At 39.4% G+C, this 19,137-nt stretch overlaps 1 protein-coding gene across 1 annotated transcript; it reads left to right on the top strand.

Moving 5' to 3' along the window:
• The first annotated feature begins 53 nt into the window (after positions 1–53).
• Positions 54–2,274, top strand: arl4d (ADP-ribosylation factor-like 4D). The gene is made up of 2 exons (XM_077200740.1): positions 54–198; positions 900–2,274. The coding sequence occupies exon 2, from the start codon at positions 1,028–1,030 to the stop codon at positions 1,628–1,630; it is 603 nt and encodes a 200-aa protein (XP_077056855.1). The 5' UTR covers positions 54–198; positions 900–1,027; the 3' UTR covers positions 1,631–2,274.
• Positions 2,275–19,137: the final 16,863 nt, after the last annotated feature.

Genomic DNA, 19,137 nt, shown 5'->3' with positions numbered 1-19,137 from the left:
TGCGTGACGTCACATGCGGGGATTGTTGTTCTGGATCTTGTGCGCTCAGCTCCACTTTCATCTCTGAGGTCGCTGCTATCGGAGGGAAGAGAGACTCTGGGAAATGAGCATTGTTTTGAGTCGTTTGGAGTACTGGACGCCTATGTTTTGAAAATGAGAAATGAAAAAGCTGCCTGTTTCAAGATAGACATCTATTAGGTAAGTGTGTGAATGTTGACAAAGATGAAATAGCATCGTTTTACAAGCCAGGTTTTCGTTGTCTCTAACGTTACACTGCGGTTTTCGTTCTCAAGTATGTGCTGAATTTGCTCGACAATGATGATTTTTATTTTATCGTGTAGTCTGTAATCTTTGTACTGCTTTTTAAAGTTGTTTCGAATAGGATTTTATAATTTAAACTTTAAATAATGTAGCTTTCGTACATTTTACAGTAGCCTAGTAGTAACTTAATCACCACTTTGACATAGACTACCCATCATTTCCATTTAAACTATGTGCGTGAATGTAATAATAAATCACAGACTGTTTACAGGAAATTATAATATCTATGTTTTTTATTTTTAGAAATCTATTTCTGTTTAGACTTAGGGGGATTAGAAGTGGCAAGCACTGAGAGCAACCTCTAGCTCGATCTTTAACGTTACACCTACATTAAACTTATTTGTGTTCTTTTTTTTATTGTTGTTTATTTTAAATTGACACTAAAGAGTTTTACAGTGAGTTTTTGTGAATGTAAAACCTAGTCTTTTTCTAATTTAAAGATTTTTTTATGTATTATTTAGTAGCTGCTTAAAACCTTGCAGCTGGTTAACTCTGTTTGTTTGAAGGCAAATCTGGTGAAGTTGTAAATAACTTCCATATCGGTGATGATAATCAGCTTTTGTTTCTCCTTTAATTAGGTTCCACACGGTGCCGCCGATCTTACAAGCACGTCTGTCTGTCTGCAGTACCTTTGAAGTAGGTGCAAATGCCAAACACTTAGACAAATCTGCTTCTCCTTACAAGAGGGTGAGAAAACCAATTTGCCATGGGAAACCAGTTGACAGAGATTGCTCCCAACACACCGTTCCTGCCTAACTTCCAGTCCCTCCACGTTGTGGTCATTGGTTTGGACTCTGCGGGCAAAACCTCACTTCTCTACAGACTGAAGCTGAAGGAATTTGTTGAAACTATCCCAACCAAGGGATTTAACACTGAGAAGATTAAAGTTCCTGTCGGAAATGGCCGTGCCATTACATTTCAGGTGTGGGACGTGGGTGGTCAGGAGAAGCTTCGACCTTTGTGGAAGTCCTACACGCGGCGCACAGACGGCATGGTATTTGTGGTGGACTCCACGGAGGCGGAGCGCATGGAGGAGGCTAAGGTGGAGTTGCATAAGATTACACGTACGTCAGAGAACCAAGGAGTTCCAGTGCTGGTGTTGGCTAACAAACAGGACCTTCCAGTTGCGCTGCCTGTTTCTGACGTGGAGAAGGTTTTGGCAGTACACGAGCTGAGTGCCTCCACCCTACACCACGTGCAAGGGTGCAGTGCGGTCGACGGGCAGGGGTTGCAGCTCGGTTTGGAAAAACTGTATGATATGATCCTCAAACGAAAGAAAATGGTTAAGCACAGCAAGAAAAAAAGATGAGCTGAATGCGACGGCTTATTCAACTTGCGAAGCTCATCGGTGAACCCTGACTTGTCGTAGGATTTTGGGAATCCCTTTATGAAGGAAATGCTCCAGATACCCCAGTGGCCAGGAGAAAACAGATTTGACCTTTATGTGTCACACAGTATTGAACTGCTTTCTTCCATGCCGAGTAATTGCTGTGCAGCTCCCCTTTGTAATGAAGGAATATGTGATAGCAATGATAGGCTGTAGTATCAGCAGAATTTAAGCCTACATCCTTGTCTTTTTTTATTTCTTTTTTTTTCCAAGCAAGAAAGAGACTGAATCATAGCTTGGCAATGTATTGATTTTTCACAAGACTTCAGGCATCCTTTTTTCACATACGTTAAGTTGATTGCCAGTGCCGATATAATAAAAGGCCCTATACATGTTCACGCTATGTTAGTTGTGAAACTGAAGTCCTAAGCGAATCACTGAGATTCACTATTCACAGATCTACATTTAAGTTGGAAAACCTGTTTGTTTTTACATGCTGTAAATAGTTTTTGTAATGCTGTAGAATTAATAAATTATAGATGGCTTTGACACAGTCTCAGAAGCCATATCTTGTATTCCTGAGGCTGCAGTCTTTGCTGAAATAAATGATTTTATTTTTATTATAATTTATTATTAAATCATGTATTATTTATTAGATAGATAGATACTAGTTTTTAACTCACTGTGATGAAACAGAAAAGTGCCCCTATTAAAGAATTAATAGAGCAGGCGCTCATGATGATGTCATCTGTGTTTAGGGAGGATGTCCCACAGGAAATGCATTGATGCTGAAAGAACATTGTTTGATGTAACCTCGGAGTTATAGCCTAATTCGGAAACTGAGCCTAGAAATGGGCGGAAGCAACATTATATCACATTTGCTGACACAATATACAAAAAAAAACTATTTATTAAACAACCAAAGGAAGATATATGTAGAGACTAAGGCATACAAAATGGAGTGAGTGACTAATAGGTTTCATGCTGCAAGCGCCTTTTATGTAAATCTACTATTATTTTGAGGATTGAATTGTTTTAAGAGAGCAAATCGTTTTTAGATGTCCCGACCCCCACTATTGCTCCGACAGACACATCTATTGACTTTGCCATGGAGTTCCCAGTAAAGCAGCTGCTTTGCTCTGATTAGATTAATTGATGCTCTGGGTTTATGGTGCGGAGACTGAAGCAGGGATGATTTACAAGATGGGCTGAGAGATCAGTAAATGTGGTAACGTAGTAAGACTTCTGGGCCTGTGACGTCACATGATGATATGTATAATTTGTTTAGGATTAAAAAAATGTGTTGTACTATATGACTGGAAACCAATATGTATTATATTTCAGTAATAGTACCTACTTTTCCAAACAGTGGACAAAAATAGACTGAAATTCAACCGTCAATATCCAATAAGCATCTGCTGTGCTGAAAGGGACACCACCAAGGTAAATGTTAAAGATTTTATTGATCTCTGTGGTCACCCTGCCCCCACCTCAGAAAAAAATGCATGTCAAGGTTTCTGATCCATGACCTCTGGCTGTCAATACACCATGAGTATCACACGGGTGGAGCTCTGAAGACGAAGACAAATGTCATGACAGACTTGGTATCAGTAGCATTTGACCTAACTGGTTCTCTCAGTGTTATCTTAAGAATGAGGCCAGTCATCCTGCTGAGCTGGTTAATTAAGAAGTGGCACTGTCCTCTTCAGCTGAAGACACAGTAATCCTCTCCAACAAGATGGATTTACTCATGCAAATGTTTGTCTAACTATTTTACTACAATGAAGTGGATTTGAATCTTGTAAAAACAACTTTATTTTTAGTCTTAAAAGATGCCCTTAAAAAGCATCTAGCAAAAGGCATCTGAAAAAAGGGGAAAGTGTAACAAAGAGCTGTTCCAAACCATTCTAAATTGTTCATGTCCCCTCAGGTCAGCCATGCATGATGTCACATGGTGATATCAGCGCCCATTGATAATGCACTACTAGTACACCACTAAACAAGCCCTGTGGAGTATTTCCATGCTCATGCTTCCAGCCTCACCCGAATACCCAGACAACAACATAGTGTCGGCCCAGATCCGGCCCACATCTGGCACCTGTGGATCTGGGCCGACACTATGTCGACGTCTGGTTATTAAGCCTCCAACTTTACACTCAACATTTAACCTTTGAGTAAACATGCTTCAGACCTTCATGATGGAATTTTATCAGCACTGCAGATAACTCGAAGGCTGTTCCATGTTTGAAATAGCTCTTTGTTACATTTGTTACTTCTTTTTTCAGACGCATTTTTGCTAGATGCTTTTTACCAAAATTACCAAAGCTTCCAGGGCATAATCTTAGAAAAATTACATAAAAAATGGCAATGCCAAGGTAGCACAGACAAACAAAGATGTTTATCTGATATTCTGCTTCTTGAATCACTGTTAGCGTTATTAAACTGGTGCTTGTGGACAATGTTTACTGTGGACAATCCTGCTAAACTGAAATGACTTTTCATTTTACCTGTAATAAAATCAGCAAAATTATCTGTTGCAAACTTACACAATTGCGTCACTTTTTTTATCACTTTTTTTACAGTGCCCCCCCCCCCCCCCCAAAAAAAACAACAACAACTTTTACATGTTTTTTTCTTTCTAAAACATCTAAAATCTATTAGATGTTACTCTTATTGTTTTTTAACAAGAAATTAATACTTTTTATTTAGCAAGGATGCATTACATTGATCACAATATAAAAAAACAATTAAAAGATTAAAAAAAAAATCTAAATGCTGTTCTTTTAAATGTTCTATTCATCAAAAATATTAAGCAAGACAACTATTTCCAACTTTGATAATCATAAGAAATGTTACATCAAATCAGCATGCTTTCTGAAAATCCGGCATTGCCATCACAGGAATAAATTGAATTTTAAAATATATTAAAATAGAAAATGGTCATTTTAAATTTTAATAATTTTTAAAATTACTGTTTTTTTTTTTTTGATCAAATTGGATTTTGATTCCATTGGACCCAAGTAAAGCAGGGGAAGCCTCTGGGTTTCTGAAAAGATTAAGAAGGGGAATCACAAGATGGCAGGTGCATGTTTCAAATCATGTCACATCCCTCATAGAGTGTTTCCCCACAGTATTTCCAGTCACTGTGTCAAGCTTTATACTCGTGTATTTTAATCTTGGATAGAAAATAGCTTGTAAACACAAAACAACAGTCACTATATAGTATACATCAAATGTGCAACTGCGAAAGAGCTTTCTTTTTATATCTGGGCTAGATTAGAGAACAATAACATCAAAAGCTGCCATCCTGGGATGCAATTTTGGCCTCAATCCGGCTTTAATTTCACACACCACAAAAAAGAGCGTATAGGTGCTCAGGGAGCCCCTTCTGTGGAATAGCTGGCAAATCAAAAACCCAGACGTTCTTATTTGTCACCTCAGCAACTGTGAGCGTGTAACCATGGGTGACCTCTTAGAGCTGCACAGGACCTTTTAATTGCCTTTGTGGCTGGCTATGTATTTCATGTGGGGGTGACAGAGGGGGCTGCATTTATGGCTGCTTACGATCTCCAAAAATCTTGCAAGCCATATTGCTAAATCCAATATTGTCTTGAAAGACACCTCGTGGGTCTGGAAGAGATTCAGCACAGTTGTAAGACCACCTCTCACACCGGGTGATGCAATGTGTTTATCGTTTAACCGTTGTTGTCAGGAGGCGGCGATCTCTCTAGCCAGCACTATTTTCCACTGGCTCGTAAAGCTGCCACTGGGACTTAGATGAGAAAGCGTCCTGGGGAGTGGGATTGTCGGGAACCGAACAGAGTCCCAGGGCAAGATAGTGTGGGTCATAAATCTATACCCCAACTCAAAAGGTTTGCTGGGGAGAACACTGCACTGCAGTTTCACTCTTCACATTGAGGAAAACACCCTGAAACAGCCGATATGGACTTTATAGATGGGTTGGGGTTTTACTGAGTCTCAATGAGCTCGCCATTTATCTCCACTTTAGATTAAGGCAAGGCTCTGTTTGACAGTTTTTTTTTTCACGCAGAGACAATAGCAATGGTTCTATCTACTTAGGTCTGCGATGCTTTTGGGAAATGCAGCCCTTTTCAGTGGATCCAGAATACACATTTAAATGTTTATTTCATTACAGTTTATCTGTAATTACAATATAAAGGCTGTTTTCTTAAAATGTTTTTTTTTCACCTGTAGTGTCTTGCCTTAAAGTTTCAGAAAGGTTTTTTTTTATTTTTTTTTTTAAACATGGTTTTGTAAGTGTGATTCATTAGGCGAGAGGCCCCTCTGGAATTATTGCCTTACATAAATACCAAAATGCTTGTTCCAAAGGTTCCACATAATTCAATAGTGGGCCTCTGATCATTCAAAACGCACCGCATTAATGTTGTAACACAAACCTTACCATCTAAAATAATCAGTAAGATTTGCACTTGTCATCAACAAATAAGAATGGGTTTCATACATTTGATGTGTATGATATAATTCCCACAGCAAGCATCATTCTACAAACATTTTCTTTTACATTTTTTAAGGGATAGTTCACCAAAAAATTGAAATTGAATTTATTTCTTCTGCTGCACACTAACAAAATATTTTGAAGAATATGGGTAACCAAACAGTTGATGGGCCCCATTGACTTCCATATAGTATGGGGTAAAATGATGGAAGTCAATCTATTACAGATATTCTTCAAAATATCTTCTTTTATGTTCAGCAGAAGAAAGAAATTTGTTGTTCAGTTGTTCATGTTTGGAACAACTCGAGGGTGAGTAAATAATGACAGATTTTTCATTTTTGGGTGAACTATCATGTGTTTGTGTATACTCTTTGTGTCTGCATTACTTTAAAATCCTGGACATGTTAATCGTAAATATTGGAAAGGCGTTTGGTAATGCCAGTGTGGTGCACAAGCAGGAAAAACAGTTTTCATGTGTTTATCAGCAGGTCTAGTGATCCCGTACCAGGATTATCCCAGTATCCCATCTGGCCAGACAGCTCTTGGGATTAATGCAGCAGCATCTGATCCAACTCAACAGCTGATTTATGTATCACAGTGTTGTGGTTGCTAAGAGTGATTGAAAATTGAGCTACCTCTCTTTCAGTATTGGAAATCCGTGAATTTAAACCTGGAAATAAAGAAAGTTTTAGAATCTTGAAAAATTAGGATACCGAAATCACATTGAATTAAAAGAAAGAAGAACGTCTTAGAACAGTGAGGACAAACAATTGCTGAAAGGTTTGGAGAGCAGAGCAGGTTTTATAAGCACACATGTTCTGTAGTAAACAGTACAACCCATGTCCCATCTGCAAGATAAGGTCAATGAGTTTTCTTCTACTTTCATTAAGTTAATGTACCAGACTCAATTTTGACGACAACAGCACATAAAACATGGCTTTTCTGAGTCAGCATGTCTGAAGCTTCAGGTAGCTTCATTATCACTTAGTCCTTTAAACATCCCAGAGTACTAATAAATGTAGTGCAATCCATCTCTGCTTATTTTGAAAAAGAAAAAAAGATCTATTCAGAACAAGTTCCATTAAAAAAGTACTGGAACCGAATTCTGTTCAGTTCCATTCTTCTGGCAATGTGAACAAAGCACCATTCACGTATGTTTCCTGCATTACTTTTCAGTAGCACAACAATGCCGAAACTTTTACATTTGACTGCGCAAATGATTTACAAAATACTTCTCAATGTTTTATTTTGTATTATGGTTGCATTATTATTTTGCATGTTTTCAGATGCAGGAAAATTCATGCTGTTTTACTATTACTTCTCAACAGATCAAAATCTCTTATATCACTCCATCAATACCCTGCCTACCCACACTCAGGGCTCTTCTCTCACCACCCACTGTTTGTTTTCTGATAGTTAAGCAGTTTTTAATGTGGGTGGGTGATCTCTCACTCCCCTGCTCTGCCTCTGGCTGAATGCACGCTGGTGCTGACTCCTTTGTTGTACAGCAGGACACCTCTCTTGATACAGCATTCCAAGCAGCCTCTCTTGCAGGCAAACAGTACAGTAGGCTAGATACAGTAGTGTTTTGCCATTATTGCTCAACCAGCCATGGAGAATCGTGAGTGGGGTCATGGTGTGAGAGAAAGGAACGCACGTGTGAAGTGAAGCCCACGTGAGTGTGGGAGCTCATGTAGTAAACGACTTCAGAACTAGAAATCTCATCAGTATGTGTTTATATGAAAAGCTAGACCAACTCTCAAAAAGAATAAAGGTGAATTCACTGAACAGTTGTGGAACGTGCAAAAAAAACAAAAAAAAACATTAATTTATAAATTCTTAATTTTAATAATATTTTAAATCAAGATTTTGCTACATTAGTTAAAATGAACTAAAAATGAATATATATATATATATATATATATTAATATATATATATATATATATGAAGCATTTATTAATCATAGTTATTGTTCATTTCAGCATTTATGAATATATTATTAAAATCAAAAGTTTTTATATTGTTCAAAATCAAAACTTTTTAAGTTTAAAAAAAGTTTAAGTGAACCTTAACTTACATGAACTAACAATAAATAGTATTATTTTATTTATTAAATAAAGACAAATGCTGTAACAAATGTATTGCTCATCACTTAATGTAAAATAATGCGTTAACTAATGGGACCTTATTGTAAAGTGTTACCTGTCACGTAGTTGTCAAGGGATGCATGGAGTAAAGCCAAGGTAAATATTTCTAATAATCACTGAGAACAATCACAGGAAACAAGGACTACACAAACCACTCTAATCAAACACGAGAACCGACAAACAATGAAGAGAACAGAGAGTTTACACACAAGTAAACAAGGGAAATAAACGAGAAACAGGTGAACGTAATTAGGAACCATAATTACAAACAGGGAGCTAAACTGAGGGGCCATTTGAAACACCATTTTCAACTAAAAACGGAAAACCTGTTACGTTTTGGCTGTTTATTTAAACTCCACTTTTTTTTGGGGCCTGAAAATGCAAACTTTTGAAAATGTGTTTCAAAGTGCAAGTTTTTGAACATGATTCCATTATCGTCTCTGTGTAAACTACAGTGACGGCATGCACATTTGTATAACGTGTTTAGTCAATGTGCTTTTGGCGGTGCAATGTGCTTATCCCCGTGAACAGGAATAGTTTTGATAACGTCATCTGCACAAAGAAATTATTAAGTAATTATTAAATTATTAGGAATTTTATAATAACTTGATTTGAATACTTTCAGGTGCTACAACAACAGAGACAGTATGTGTAAATAATGACAATGTAAAAATATTTCCTCCTAAGACTTCTGTGAATATATATATATATATATATATATATATATATATATATATATATTTGAGGTCCACAACACTCTTCTTTCATTAAAAGAAAAACATGATTTAGGCCTTTTTCCTAGAACTGGACTTTTCACAGCACTCGCACCTTTTATTTTAGCAAACAATTGCCCTATTTAAGAAGCCATTCTCCTCTAATTGCGTGGCAGGGAAAATAGTCTTCATGCTGGCAGCTGGCAGGCGCTGCAGGTGAGAGTTCAGGTAGCTGTTAATCTATGTGTGGATCAGCTTTGAGCCCAGGGCTGGGACTCAAGCGCGGTTCCTCTCATGATTGTTGAGGGGAACCCATGCAAAGCAGATTGGGTACTCACTCCACAGCCCCTACATGGACACCTCCATAAAGAAGCTTTGTTTATCCCTGTTGCTACCAAGTCCATAACAAGCTTTCCCGTACAATTATTTTCTGGCTTGTGCTCGCTCGGTTGACTATTTTCTGAACCAATTCTTCCAGAGCGGTCATCAGCTCGAGTTCGGAAAGGTGAACGGACATTCTATTCCACTCTCATGGGTTTCAAAAATTAGTGTATTTAGTGCGGTAAGATAACCTTAAATGTCCAATGAATGTGCTCAGTACACATATGATTCATGAATTATATAGGCAGCTAAATGGCATTAAAAATTATGGAAGATTTATGAAAAGCATGCATCCAGAGATGACAGCATTAGTTTTCCATTGCCTCATGTAAGAGCTGAGGACTCCTCCTGTTACTGCTTAATACCATGTTTGGGGACAAACTCACCCGTCTTCTTGGAAACAGCACTTTATGCAAGTTAGTAACCGGCATTCGCATAAACATCACTAGGGCTTGTTTGGAGAGGATCAGAATGTACCAGAATGAACCACGGGCAATGAAGACACACAGATGCATACTCGCTAAACTTTAAAGGTTTTCAGAAGACAAATGAGAGATGGAAACTTCATAAATACTGTATATAACAATTCAGAGAAGATGGCCCCCTCACCAAATTTTACCATGACTTCTTGAACTCTAAAAATAGATAAGAATGAATGCGTTTATCTAACATTTCTGTGGTCTTATTTAAGAGAGGGTGGCTAAGCAATTCCAGACTATTCTCAATCATGTGAAAACAGAGGTCAAGGGCTACAATTAATCTACCATAGCATTATGGCTATGAGGAGAATATAGTAAATGATGCAAATAAAAGGATAAGCTAATGGTTTTGCTGTATTTTAGAGGGGTTAATTGCTAATTCAAACAGAAAAAGCTTTGATTCTGGTCTTTTGTTTGCACTCATTCCATTTCCATCTCATTAAACCCACTGAGCCACCATGAAACCTCACTATTGCTAGTATAAATGAGAAGTTTAATTTGTGCTCAGTGGCCAGTTTCAAAGATGCAATTTAAATAATCTGCATTTTAGCACATATTTATTCACAATAAAAGCAGAACCAATTATTGTTAATTATAAACAACAACTGCTTGTAGTTTTACTGGGTACCAGTGACATATTGTTCTGTTTCTGACTGAAACATGTAGGATTGCAAAACAAGTCAAAGTGAATATACACTCTGAAAAGTAAAGGTTCTTTATTGGCATCAATGGTTTCATGAAGAACTTTTAACATACATGGAACCTTTCCATAGTACAAGTTTCTTATAGTGAAAAAAGGATTTTAACATTAATATATTCTTTACACACACACACACACACACACACACACACACACACACACACACACACACACACACACACACACACACACACACACACACACACACACACACACACACACACACACACACACACACACACACAAAATTGTTCTTTTCAAAACTGTTCACTGAAATGCTCTTTAGTGAATCATTAGGTGACAATTCTGAGTATACTAAATATAGTATGAATAGTTAGTATTGCATTTCCATTCTATGTGGCCAAAATATTTCCCCAAAGTATCATGCAATTTTGACAAAAAAGTAATATGCAACATTATGATACACTGTTTTAGGAATGTGTTGAGCGCTGTACTCTCTGCCTCCCGCGTCCCACAATTCCCACTTTGCGATATGTGGGTCAGCATTAATGTATGCTGCACCTGAGCTAATTGGTGCAGCACAGAACCTGAAAAAACTGTAATCACAGAAAAAAAACTCAGACAATCAAAGTACAATCAGGTCATGTCATCCATTTCAATGTGTATGACTTCAAAAGAGTAAATCTTTGTGTGATGGTCTGCTGCACAGATGGACAGTCAAACACAAAGTCGCTGTGATTCTGACTACGAAGGGGAGGCAGCAGACTACAATTTCGAGGCAGCAGTCAAGAGGAAAAGAGCGGTCAAAGAGGTGACTATAAAGGAGGATGGGGACTTTGAAGAGTTATGGATGTAAATAGCACAGTTGTACGGCACAGGAGAAGAGAAGAGAGAGCAAATGGATGATACAAAGCAGCAGCACCGGAGCTTGCAGCTCTGCTCCCCAGGCAGACTTACACACTTTACTGCATTGCAGAGGAAAAAAAGGGTGGTGGTGAAGGGGGTTGGTTACCACACACACACACACACACACACACACACACACACACACACACACACACACACACACACACACACACACACACACACACACACACACACACACACACACACACACACACACACACACACACACACACACACACACACACACACACAACTCTCAAAAGCTTCCCTCACTGGTTTTCTCAGTAATCAGCAAAGATTTTTCTTATGCTGAATTATTTAAAGAGTCAAAATATGGTGTTGTTCTTTCAAAATGAAGAGCTCTATGTGCACTTACTTACCTGTATAACGATTGGATGAAAGTACACTTAAGAGGTTGGAACTGATCTATACATTAACATGTTCTCATTTGCAAATTCAAATCAGTGCATACATTTAACAGCATGCAAATGATCTCTCCTATTACATTGACATTGCTGTGGATGGGTAACCTCTACTGTCCACCTGTCTCAGTAACTGAAGTCTGACCCTGATCTGTCCTGTGGAACCCACTATGGAGTACAGAGTAAGACTATAGAAACCATGCCAGCGCCTAGTTTGGCAGCAAAGTTTTTTTGTCCTCACTTGATCCTCCATTGCAAGGTTAAGCGATCACATGCAAGAGGGAGGAGATACGCCCTAACAATGTTATCTCCTATCTAATAGATACAATTCTCCATTGCCCCTTCAAGTAGAAAGATGCATTCAGTTGCAATGAATAATGTTCTGAACTGGTGTTGCAACCAAAAGTAATGTGAGGGCGGCCAGTCAGCCTACAGGCAGAGGAGGTGTTGTACTGTGTGGTGTGGAATAATATCTATTTATCTATCTATATCTATCTATCTATACAAGTTTGTTCAGGTCCATGAATCTGAATGGTTGAGCAGAGTTCCCAAAGTACTGATGAAATAGTGAACATACTGATTTTTACTGTTTGTATCACTTGTCTTTCTTTGTTGCGTTTCAGACCGACCGTCAGTCTGTGTATTAGTGGTGGGGATTTTTCAGTGACTATTTCTGCAAGTTACATTTGGGAACTAGAGCGTCTGAATATGCCTACTTCCCTTCTAAATAGAAGGCAAAAAATTACATGTCAGAATTCGTAGTATTCATAAAACATGAAAAGTTGCCAGGTGACAGATTCCAAAGTGCTTATTGGACACTTTACTATCCCATGAGGCCACAGGAGGGGATTTGTGAAGTTCAGGGAAGCAACAGAAATGACACCTTAAATCCATTTACAAAGACAACATGGCAGATGTAGGACATCCAGATTTCAATAATTCTACACATTATATTGAACAAACTTTTTTAATGGTTATGAAGTAAGTTCTCAATTAAATGTATTACCTAACAGTAAGCGATTTTGGATGCACAGACTGTCTCTTTGAGTGAGTAATCGAATTATACACTGATTCAATTCGTTCAAAAACACTGATTCATTTATAAACAATTACAGAAACTACGTTTATTAATGAAAAATGTATTAATTCCCTCAACCGATTACTTCATAAACGCTGAATAATTCACGAAAAAAAGACCACTATGGTGTTTGCTGTTACTTTGTTTGGAACTAACTAACTGAACTAGAGTTCAGACCAAGGACAATAAATATAATGATAAAGATATAATTCTAAAAATCATTCTAAATTTAAAACAACAGTAGAGTCCACACCACAACTATAATGATAATGTTGCAAAAGAAAGATATTGTTAGAATCACTTTTTAGAACGATTTTTTTTCCAGCTGATGAGCAATATAAATATTCACAGCCAATCAGAATCCATCCTGCTCATAGGAACTCGAGCATTTAAAGCAGCATATGACATAACTGCAGCGTGCACTTACAATAGCTTGCCGATAACAGAACGTTATCGGCTGTTAGTGTGGACACTAATATAGTTATATCTAGTTATCGCTCTTGTTGTGAACGGGCCTTTACTTAATATCAGAATCTTTTTTTTATAGATTCATAGTATGAAAGCAATATTACACAATCATGTTGATTTTTAGTACTCCGATAACATCTCAGAAATGTCATCATTCCTAGTTCTAACATGTTTTCTAAATAACAAAGGTATACCCAGAATCTGTAAGAATGTAGCTCAAGTTCAACTCACAAGATTAGACAGACAGACAGATAGATAGATAGATAGATAGATAGATAGATAGATAGATAGATAGATAGATAGATAGATAGATAGATAGATAGATAGATTATTGATTTCCATTACACGAGAGTAGATGTTAAAACTTAATGCTGATTTGTACTCGGCTTTCGCCAAGATAAGCACCAACTAAGACATAGCTTTACAGTAACCTATGCTTCTCCATCCATTTACGCTTCTTTCCATATGGTGATGTAAATCTCCTTCTGGCTAGTGTTAACACGCGTCAGCACACACAACGGCTGCAACCACAGTGCGGTCCCCCCATGACAACCGTCTGGATTGAGCTGAGTAGGGGACATCTCTAGGGTTTTCAAGTGGGCACCTTCCGTCCTCAGTGTTTCGTCGACTGGCCCACGACACCTCAAGAGGGCTCGACAGTGACTCTGGCGTCCCAGAGTCACCCCCCTCCGTCCCCCACTCAACTCAGCCCAGCTTACTGACCTCTACATCCCACCTGCTGCTGAGACCTAACCACAATCTCACAATCTCTCCGCAACCCAACCATACGCGCCAACCCGTTTGACTAAGGCTGTCGAGCCCCACTGGTGCGTTAATATGCAGTTTCAGTGGCAACGGTTCCGTATGGCATACCACCTCCCGCAAAACACAATATCTGCCCAAGCACCCGTCATTAACGCAATATACACAGGAACGTAATGACTGTAAATACTATACAACCTATACAAATAAACCAACAGACTCTTCAAGTTTTCAAGAATTCGACGAAACCTTAGCATGGCGGCCTGTACACAGCCAGCTAGAATCTTTCCGTCTCAACCACAGCCAGTTGCTGCTCCTTTCTGCTGCTTCAGATAAGTTCTTTACTGTGCGACGCAACTCTTGGCCACTGAATCCGACGTCTCTGAGGAACCGGGTTGTAGAGTGTGCCACAAAACCTCGACAACCCACTTCCACTGGATAAACCTGGACTCTCCATCCTCGCTGTTCTGCTTCAGTGGCCAGATGAGCATACCGCAGTTTCTTCCTCTCATATGCCTCATCTACCGCATCCTCCCATGGCACTGTTAACTCTATCAGTTGAACAATAAGTGCTGATCCAGACCACAAAACAATATCTGGTCGTAGGTTAGTGGTGGCAATCTCAGGTGGAAAAATAAGCCGTTGATCAAGATCAGCCAGCATCTTCCAGTCCCTAGCAGCTTCCAGTCCCTAGCAGCTTCCAGTTGTCCTGGGCGAGAATTGGTGTTAGCACCTCTTCTTGGTGGTTGCTCGCCTGGGCGGAGGAATATTGTCTGCTGCGTGTAATGTTTTGCTAGAACAGGCGGCAACTTATTGGTCATACTACGCTTGCCCTCCAGTGCTAAAGCCAAACATCGCAATACTTGGTCATGGCGCCAAGTAAACTGACCTTGGCTAAGAGCCACCTTACATCCTGTCAAAATCTGCCTTAATGTGGCAGGTGATGAACACAAAGGACAAGAGGGATCCTCTCCTACCCAGAGGTTTAGGTTCTGAGGTGATGGGAGAACATCATATGTTGACCTAATAAGGATACTGATCCTACTCTCTTCCATTGACCATAGGTCTTGCCAGCCCATTTTGCGTAGTTCCACACTCTCCCATCTCATCCACTCTCCCTGCTTGGGCTGGGAAATGGCCTTTATACATCTCATCCTCTCCTCCTGCTTTCGCACCTCATTGACTATCAGCTTCCCCCTTTGAGCTGGGCCTGCCTTGTGCCATTTAGGAGGAGCTAAACTGAGCCCAAAATCCCCTCTTCCATGCTGTACCTGTCCCACGATATCCCCAATTTGAAGGTCAGTCTTTGCCTCTACTACAGATTTCTTTGCTGACCACTTTCTACCAGTTTACCACAGGGGCTGCCTCCCTTACACATTTGTCGTGTGACTCTGCTAAAGTCATTTCCAGTCTGACCTTGGCACACTTAAACTCCTCGGTTAAAGCAGAGACTGGCAGCTCAATACTCATTTACTATAAAGTCCCACTCTGCTGCGGCAGCGTGGAACTCCCAACCATTTCCTGATGTATGAACTTATTAACGCTTCCAGCTTATCCACTGTTGTCAAAGAAACCTCGTACACAGTCAGTGGCCACAGCAACCTCAGCAGTAGACCAAACTGAAAGCACCAGAGTTTTAGTTTGCCTGGTAGAGCACAGCTGTTTATGCTCTTCAACCCTTCCACTGCTTGTCGTCTAACTTCTCCCACTCGAACTGTGTCCTTTAGATCCCCATCATACCATCTCCCAAGACTCTTCATTGACTTCTCAGAAACTGTTGGTATTGACTCACCATTAATGAAGAATGTTTTATCTACTACCTTTCCTTTAACTATCGAGATGCTCCTTGATTTAGAGGGCTTAAATTGCGTTCGTGCCCATTCAATATTATCTGTTAACTTCCCCAATAACCGATTAGTGCAGGCTACTGTTGTAGTCATGGTTGTCATGTCATCCATGTATGCTCTGATTGGTGGTAGTCGCATCCCAGAAGCCAAGCGCTCTCCTCCTACTACCCATCTTGATGCCCTAATGATTACTTCCATTGCCATGGTAAAAGCCAGTGGAGAAATGGTGCATCCTGCCATTATTCCAACCTCTAAGCATGGCCATGCGGTGCTGAATTTTGGAGTTGAGAAACTAAATTGCAAATCTCAAAAATAGGCTTTCACTAAATTTGTTATTGACATTGGCACTCTAAAAAAATCAAATGCTGCCCAAAGAAGCTCATGTGGCACTGAACCATATGCATTAGCCAAATCCAGGAATGTCACATGGAGCTCCTTCCTCTCCTTTTTAGCTGATTGAATTCGTTGCCAGATAACACTGATGTGTTCTAAGCATCCTGAGAACCCTGGAATGCCCGCTTTTTGAACTGAAGTGTCAATGAAGCCATTCTTTAATAGGTAGGTTGACAATCTCTGCGCAATAATGCTGAAGAAAATAGTACCTTCGACGTTTCATAGTGAAATAGGGCGAAACTGACTGATGCTTGTAGCATCTTTTTCTTTCGGTATAAATACTCCACCTGCTCGGCGCCATGCTCTAGGTACAACCTGCTTTTCCCATGCCACTTTTATCAATTTCCACAGAATTCGTAGAACTCCTGAAGCACTCTTGTACACTCTGTACGGAACTCCATTAGGCCCTGGAGATGATGAAGCCCTTGCCTTTCTCACAACCTGCTCTATCTCTTTCCACTTAGGTGCACAGACCTCCATATGGTATTCTGGTGGATTGATAGGTGGGATATCTGACGGAATTGACATAGGCTCATGCCTTTTTGCATCTGTATGCGTTTCCTCCAAATATCTCTCTAGCTCAACCCCAGATGCTTTTAAAGTGCCATTCTTCTCACTGGTGAATAACTTCTTTACGAATTTGAATGGGTCTTTATAGAAATTAGCCCTCGCATGCTCCTTCTTTTTGTAGCGTTTCCGTAGGCGCTCAGCTCTGCGAAATGTTGCAAGCTTATCTTTTTATGGCCCTTTGTAAGAGATTGAGTCCCTCCTTCTGACTTTGTTCTGCTTTTTTCCATTGCTTCCTCAGCTGTCTCATTTCTCTAACTAACCCTTCAATTTTCTGCTGCCGTCTAGATACAGCAGGAGTAGTTTGTACTTTTTCCTTCCTTTTTTCCACACCAAACCTCTCACTTCCATATGCGTAAATGATGTCCCCAAATTTATCCAGCTTCTTTTCAACTGTACCAGTTAATCTTTCCACTGCAAAGCATAGATCTGTGTTTACCTTGTCCCATGCAGTTTTCTCACAAGCTCTTGGCCATCTAACTCCAGGCCTATGCCCGTTGAGGTTCTTTTCTCTCTTATGCTGGTTAGTCTGACCGGGTTCAAATATCAATCTGTTCATCACTAACTGTGCAAACCCTCATATCCTCTATGACAGGGGTACTGATACCCTGCGAACTGTGGTTTGCTTCCTGTCGCTGAATTTCATTCGACTGACTTAAGAAGTACTGATCAATGCGAGGCCCTTGTCCCTTCTCCCTCAAGCATTTCATTTTCCCTTGATGAATCTTCAACCCCCTGACCGTTGTCTCCTTGCTCCAGCCACAGACACAAGCTTGGAGTTCAATGACTTTGCTAACTGCAGAACCTGAACTAGTCTTTTGTGAAGTACTCTCCATACTCATATCCGTTTCCATTCCAACGTCATTAACCATGTTGTCCAACATTGAGTCATAGATAGATGGATAGATAGATAGACTAAAATATAACCTGAAAGCTTAAGCAGGATATTTCCCCTGTTTGTTAAAATCCTCCCTAACCACCAACAATTAAAGATAAATGGCACACACACATCATCTCTCTCTCCTCTCCAGCACATGCAGATACACTCATAAGCATCTCACTTATGTGGAGCTCGTGTCAGCACATAAGAACGCATGTGCGGGGGCCGGGGAGAGGCGTCAGTGCACTGCCTCCAGCTGACAGCTCCCTTCTGCCTGAGATCAGGGCCAGCTGAGTGTACAGTCATTCATTCTCATACAAAAACATGTGGCATGTGCTTCTCAGAACTACACTTCAACCAATCTGCCCAGTAACAGTTGCAGTGTGCAGTACAAGCAGCGAGCAGTGAGAAGAAGGGATAGTAGATGAGGAGGAGGAGGAGTATACACTCGAAAAACAATCCAGCAATAGCTAAAGATAGATCTGAGCTTCCAGGCACGCTAAGGCCTGGCACACTCAAGGTTAGAGAATGGCATGCACTGGGCCACGTAAACACACATGCACACAAGCAGATAGAAGCACAGACCAGAGGCCAGTGGAGTGGATAGAATAAGCTTTGCTTTTGATTACTTGGAATTTCACATGGCCTTCAACATTCAGAGCAGAGTCATTTTAGTATCCTTAAAGGTATTTTTTTAACCTTTGAATAGTTTTTATTTTGAGTTAAAGTTTTAGTAAATAGATTATGCTTTTGTCAATTTTTAAATTCGTATATATCGCTTGTATTACTTTTTATTTCAATTTTAGTTTGTTATTTTAGTACATAATGCTAAATGAAAATGAGAAATGTTGCTTTGGCAACTAATTAAATTTAAAGTTTTTTATTTCAAGTAATGTAAATGTTTTTTAATGGTTTTAGTTATAATCCTGATTCATTTCAGAGCAATGAATAATGTATGTCAATCTCTCTTCTATATGACTAATGTAAAGGTCATTAGATTGTAAGCTTCACTCTTGGCTGCAGTGACAATATCCAGCAGATGTTGCTTGTAAAAAAATCAGCTCCACCTGTATAGATCTGCAAGGTGTAATTTCATGTTATTTGTGCAGCAGCAGTATCACCAAATACATTAACACTGTAATATCCATTACCATACTAAACTCTTCAGAATTGTCATGATAGAAATATTTTCAGTAATGTTATATGCATTAGATATTGTAAATGTACAAAAAATATGATGTGTATTTTACAAAATAGTTTGTTATTCAGGACATTATTGTTCCCCAAACATATTTGAATAAGGAGAT

This window comes from Siphateles boraxobius, unplaced genomic scaffold (assembly GCF_051911475.1).
Source record: "Siphateles boraxobius isolate OS27281-9 unplaced genomic scaffold, OSU_SipBor_1 46, whole genome shotgun sequence".
Taxonomy (NCBI): Eukaryota; Metazoa; Chordata; class Actinopteri; order Cypriniformes; family Leuciscidae; genus Siphateles; species Siphateles boraxobius.
The sequence above is the reverse complement of the archived record's forward strand: the minus strand, read 5'-3'. Positions and strand labels throughout refer to the sequence as shown.

Coding starts and splice junctions, on each gene's coding strand:
- arl4d (XM_077200740.1), top strand. CDS start 1,028: ATGGGAAACCAGTTGACAGAGATTGCTCCCAACACACCGTTCCTGCCT.